This window comes from Cydia splendana, chromosome 17 (genome assembly GCF_910591565.1).
Source record: "Cydia splendana chromosome 17, ilCydSple1.2, whole genome shotgun sequence".
Taxonomy (NCBI): domain Eukaryota; kingdom Metazoa; phylum Arthropoda; class Insecta; order Lepidoptera; family Tortricidae; genus Cydia; species Cydia splendana.
This window is the reverse complement of record NC_085976.1, coordinates 24045-30027: the sequence shown is the minus strand read 5'-3', so window position 1 is coordinate 30027 and position 5983 is coordinate 24045. Positions and strand designations below refer to the sequence as shown.

Genomic DNA, 5983 nt, shown 5'->3' with positions numbered 1-5983 from the left:
GCGTCCTCCCTCGGTAGGGCCAGTGGGTTGAGGCCCACATTGCACGGCCCTACACGACTAAAGGGGGAATCAGAAGCGTCCCTGATTCTCCCTTCCTTTGTTGCGGGTTCCCCGGCCTAATGCCGGGAAGAGACGGGGGGCATTGTGGAAGAATGAATGCGCGAGCCCATGATGCCCCCATACAACGTCTGAGAGGGTGAGACGCCGGAGTGGGGTTTAGTGGGTATTCTCTTTCCCTCCCTCTCGCTAGGAGAGGGAGCCGAAAGAGTGAGTCCCACATACCCTCCCCATTATGGCCTTCCCCAAGGCCTGGGAGGGATGCGTAAAAGCATTCCCCACTCCGTCAAAAAAAAAAAAAAAAAAAAAAAAAGGTTAGGTTAGGTTAGGTTAGGTTAGGTTAGGTTAGGTTAGGTTAGGTTAGGTTAGGTTAGGTTAGGTTAGGTTAGGTTAGGTTAGGTTAGGTTAGGTTAGGTTAGGTTGTGGGCGGATGTCGATGAGGAAGTAAACCTCTCGGAGATGTCTCCTGACGATGGAGACAATCTCAAGGAGGCTGATAGGGAGGGTTCAGGAAGTGGTGCGAAGACCTTGAACCGGAAAGGAAAAGGGGAAAAAAGGGTAAGAGCCCGCTCAGTCAGCGAGGAAGAGGCCCCGGAACGCAAACTGGGCACTTCCCACCGTGGCCGTGGCAAAGGTCATTATACTGGGCTTGGCGCCGCTAGAGCCAAACTGCAGCAGGCGCAACAGGAAGAATATGAGACAGATGCTGATATGGATACCAACCATAGTCCCAAACCAAGACGGAGCACGGGCAGGCGGTCGCGTAGCCCAGTATGCATGAATTTAACACGAGATGTGTTCGATACTCCTGGTGATCGCATCAAGGCCTATGCCCAGGATATTATGAAGGATGCCGGTAAGAGCAAGAATCTCAAGGGTGCGATATGGGGCAGTATTAACTCTGCGTGCAAAGAGTTAATGGATATTGCAGACGCACTTGGGGAGTCAGATGTTGTCCGCTCCCTTAAAGCAGACAACCAAAGGATGCGGAAGGAGTTGGAACATCTCCGACTCGAAACGAAGGCACTGCGCACGGCTTTTTCGGAGCGCAATCTGACGAAGGAACCAACGGTGGGGAGGAATGACGATATGTCCGCCCTCCTTCAAGATATGGGCACTCTCATGGACACTCGTCTAGGGGAATTCAAGCGCGAAATCTTCGTGTCTTTGGGAGAGATGGTCAATGCCCGCCTCGAGAGGGTGGAGGGACGCCTACCACCAGAGCCCATCCTCCGGCCGCCGCTGGCTTCCGACAGGAGGGTGCTCCTAGACCTGGAAGTGACGGGACACCAAGATTTTGAGCCTAGCGCCCCAAGGCCGAAAAAGAGAAATAAGGGGGCATCTCAGTCGGTCTCCCAAATGGCGTCTAGTCAAACATCAGGGGGGGCGTCCAGAGTGGCTGAATTGACCCAGCTGCTGCCGTCTCCAGTTGGGCAGGTCAAAACCAGGCCTGTACCTGCACCAAGGGCCAAAAAATCCCAGGAGGCGGTCCCTGCTGCCAGGGCGCCAAGGGGAGTGGCTCGGCCGAGTGTGCCACCGCCTGCACCCCCACAGGATAGTTGGACTACGGTGGTCAAGAAGAACAAGGGCAAGGGCAAGGGTTCTGCCCCGCCCCAGTCCCAACAGCAGCAGACTCCGACCAGGGGCACAGCCCTGAAAAAGACGACGGCCCCGAAACTAGTGGCCCCAAATATGGCGGCGGTCGTGGTGGCTCTTAAGCCTGAGGCTCAAACTGACTACAGGACGGTCATGGAAAAGGCCACCACGCTAAAACTGGCGGAACTTGGAGTTGATCACCTCAAAGTGCGCAAGTCGGCCACAGGGGCGCGAATCATTGAGGTCCCCGGAGCGCAGAGCAGCCAAGCGGCTGACAACCTGGCAGACCGACTCCGTGATCTAATAGGCGATGTGGCAGATGTATACCGGCCAGTAAAAAAAGCAGAAATTAAGATTTCCGGATTTAACGAGTCCGTCACTCCGGAGATCATAAAAAAGGAGGTTGCCGCCAGAGGCAATTGTAAAGAGGAGCAGGTGATGGTTGGCGCAATCAGAATGGCAGCAAATGGGTCCGGCTCAGTCATCATACGCTGCCCACTAACAACGGCTAAAGTGGTCGTCACAGCAGGACGCATTGTGCTCGGATGGTCAGCGGCGCGTGTAGAGGCTCTGGAACAGCTACCTTTACGCTGTTACCGCTGCATGGGGACGGGACATACGAGGCCTCTGTGCCCGTCTCCGGTGGATAGAGGCAACTGGTGCTACAGGTGCAGCAAACCAGGTCACATGAGCAAGGACTGCACTGCGTTGGCCCCCTGGTGCGCTGTATGCCACCACGCGGGACTAAAGGCGGGGCATGTGATGGGCGGGCAAGCTTGCACCCCCCCACCAGTTAGAGGGAAGGAAGCCTGCACTGCTGGCCCTGGTGCTGCTGCCGCGGCCGCTTCCCCGAATGTACCTGAAAATCGGACGGAACAACAACTTATGGATATTTAATGTCACAAATGCAAAATTTAGAAATACTCCAATGCAACGTAAACCACTGCGCTCGTGCACAAGATCTTATGATCCAACACATGGCGGAGTGGGAGGTTGCTGCGACTGTTGTAGCGGAGCCGTACTATGTCCCTGCGCAATCAAACTGGGTAGGCGATAGGGTTGGAAATGTAGCCATAGTGGCACCGGCTATGGGTGGTCTGCCCCTCTCCAGAGTGTCATGTGGCTCTGGATACGTATTGGCCAAACTGGGGGACATTGTGCTAGTTGGTGTTTACTTCTCCCCTAATAGGCCACTGCGGGAGTTCGAGGCCTACCTGGAGAGGCTCGGACGGGCGGTAGCTGGAGCAGCTCCCTCCCCCATAATGGTCCTGGGAGATCTGAACGCCAAATGTGCTGCCTGGGGCTCCCCTAGGACCGATCCCAGAGGAGCGGTACTCCTGGACTGGTTAACTGGACTCGGACTTGAGGTGGTCAACCGGGGCGCAGCCGACACTTGCGTGCGCCGCCAGGGGGGATCAATTGTCGATGTCACTCTGGCCTCCCCAGTGGTGGCAGCACGCATAGCAGACTGGCGAGTCCTAGCAGACACGGAGACCCTCTCTGACCACTTATATATCAGAATGAGGGTCTCCAGAGCCCGGCAATGCCAACAGCCCAGACCGGCGAGAGGAGCGGGGAGCCTGCCGAAATGGAGCCTGGCCTCTCTGGACCGTGAAGCGGCAAGGGAGGCAGCTATGGTAGAAGCTAGGTGGGGGCGGCAACTACCCGAGGATGCCAACGTGGACATTATGGCCCTGGACTTCCGGGCCTCCCTCACGAGGACTTGCGACGCCTCAATGAGAAGAGCGGGGCCACCTCGAAGGAAAAGGGCCACATATTGGTGGTGTCCAGAGGTTGCCGCTCTACGGCTTACCAGCAATGCGGCACGTCGGCAATACACGCGCTGCCGAAGAAGGCGGCACACACAAGAGGAGCTAGACGCGTACTACGTAGCGCTAAGTGAGGCCAAGGGGGCCCTGAGCATCGCCATTGCCAAGGCGAAAGATGCGGCGCACACGGCCTTTTTGGCCTCTCTAGACGAGAACCCATGGGGGCGGCCCTACAAACTTGTAAGGAAAAAGCTCCGCCAGGCCGCTCCTATGGATGCAATGCAAATGGGGCCCCTCCAAAACATATTAGAGGGGCTGTTTCCTCCAGCTCCAGAATTCAACCCGCCTGCAATGGTGGTGCCCCGAGAGGAGGAGCTGATGGAACCGGAGATGGTACCCCTTGTGACGGAAGGTGAAATGGCCTATGTGGCCCATAGATTAAGAGCCTGCAGAAAAGCTCCTGGTCCGGACGGAGTACACGGAAAAATAATCCCTGTAGTGATGGAGTACCTTGGAGACTGCCTCAAATCCATCTTTGACCAGTGCCTAAAGGATGGGCTTTTTCCAAGGTGCTGGAAGGAGGGTAGAGTGTGCCTCCTCCGGAAGGAGACTAGACCGGCGGATTCCCCTTCCGGATGGAGGCCCATTGTGCTGTTGGATGAGTCCGGAAAAATGCTCGAACGCATAGTAGCTTCCCGGATCACCCGGCACCTAAATGAGACGGGGCCAAATCTCTCGGACCGCCAATATGGGTTCCGGAATGGCAGGTCCACAATGGACGCTTTGGGGGCACTTCGTGCCTTTTGTGAGGATGCCCAAAGAAGAGGGGAGGGAGCCATTGCGGTGTCTTTGGACATTGCTAATGCATTCGGTACCCTCCCGTACTCGGTGATTCGGGAGGCACTCAAGTATCACGAGGTGCCCCTATATCTAAGGCGAGTCGTTGACCACTACCTATCGGACAGGGTGGTGGTCTGCGACACTCCTAACGGACGGTTAGAGAGACGAATGGCCTGCGGCGTTCCTCAGGGGTCCGTGCTTGGACCCCTGTTATGGAACGTTGGCTTTGACTGGGCCATCCGTGCAGTGCTGCTCCCCCGAATGGCCCTCATGTGTTACGCTGATGACACAATGGTGGCCGTCCGGGGCGAGGAACTGACAGAGGCATTGCGGAGGGCGGAAGTGGCGGTGGACCTCATAGTCCTAAGAATCCGCCTCCTAGGACTGAAGGTCTCCCTCCCGAAGACCGATGTGATAGTCTTCGGGAGAAGAGGATGGAGGGTGCCCGTGGGTGCCTCCCTTAGAATAGGTGGCGAGGACGTTCAGGTGAGGCCCCATATCAAATATCTTGGCCTCACACTGGACAGGAGGTGGAATTTCGAGGAGCATTTCCGCCAAATTGCTCCCCGCATAGTGACGGCAGCTTCGGAGCTGGGACGGCTGCTGCCCAACGTGGGAGGGCCCTCCCACGCATGCCGACGTCTTTATGCTGGAGTAGCCCGATCGATGGCCCTCTACGGGGCCCCGATCTGGGCCGACAAACTGAGTCCAGCCAATAAAGCCTTACTGCGGAGGCCCCAACGAGTTGTAGCCATACGCGTTTGCAGGGCCTACGTGACAGTAGGATGGGCGGCGGCGTGTGTGTTGGCGGGCACCCCACCTTGGGAACTGGTCGCTGAGGTGCTCGCCGATGAGCATATGCGGAGGATCAGGAGCAGGGAGACAGGAAATTTCCCTGCTCCTGAAGAAGTGCGAAATGCGCGCAGAATTGCGCTGAGAAGGCTGCGCGAAAAGTGGAAGGAGGACCTGGAGAACTCTCCCTACGGAACCCGTACCATAGGGGCAGTTCTCCCGTCGTTGGACAGATGGCTGGATCGGACGCACGGCAGGGTGGGGTACAGACTGGCGCAGGTGTTGACCGGACATGGGTGCTTCGGTCACTACCTGCACAGGATTGGTCGCGAGCCTACCCCAGCCTGCCATCAGTGTGGTGAGACGGATGACACGGCCCAGCATACCCTGGAGGTGTGCAATCGCTGGGTCGTGGAGCGTAGCGCGCTGGCGGTAGCCACTGGGACGGATGATCTCTCGCTGCACAGCGTTGTGGCGGCCATGTTGAACAGCGAGAGATCCTGGGAGGCGGTGGTCTCCTTCTGCGACACTGTTATCTCGCAAAAGGAGACCGAGGAGAGGCAACGGGAGGAAGATCCGAATGCACATCCGATCCGGCGCAGACGATTGGGAGGGAGGCGCAGGCGGTTTGCCATCAGGAACCGTGCCATACCCCAGTAGGGCAGCGGGTAGGGGACCCGCATAACACTGCCCTGCACGGGAGGGGGGAGAGTTAGTTATGCGTTTGCTGACTCTTCCCAAACCTGGTGTGTAGTCCCGGTTCGTTAACCGGGCCAGGACTGCCGGGGGGTGTCGTGGTGACATGCTCGCGACCCCATTGCACCCCCCTAACGGCAAAGACGGAAACGCCGCAGGGGTTTTAGTGGGTATCCTTCTCCCCTCCCTCTGACTAGCAGAGGGAGTTACGGGAGGAGCGAGTCCCACATATC

General features: G+C 57.5%; 1 protein-coding gene across 1 annotated transcript; it reads left to right on the top strand.

The window, feature by feature from the left end:
* The first annotated feature begins 516 nt into the window (after positions 1–516).
* LOC134798997 (uncharacterized) lies at positions 517–2550 on the top strand. The gene has a single exon (XM_063771423.1). It carries the CDS (start codon positions 517–519, stop codon positions 2548–2550), a length of 2034 nt encoding a protein of 677 aa, XP_063627493.1.
* The last annotated feature ends 3433 nt before the right edge of the window (positions 2551–5983 follow it).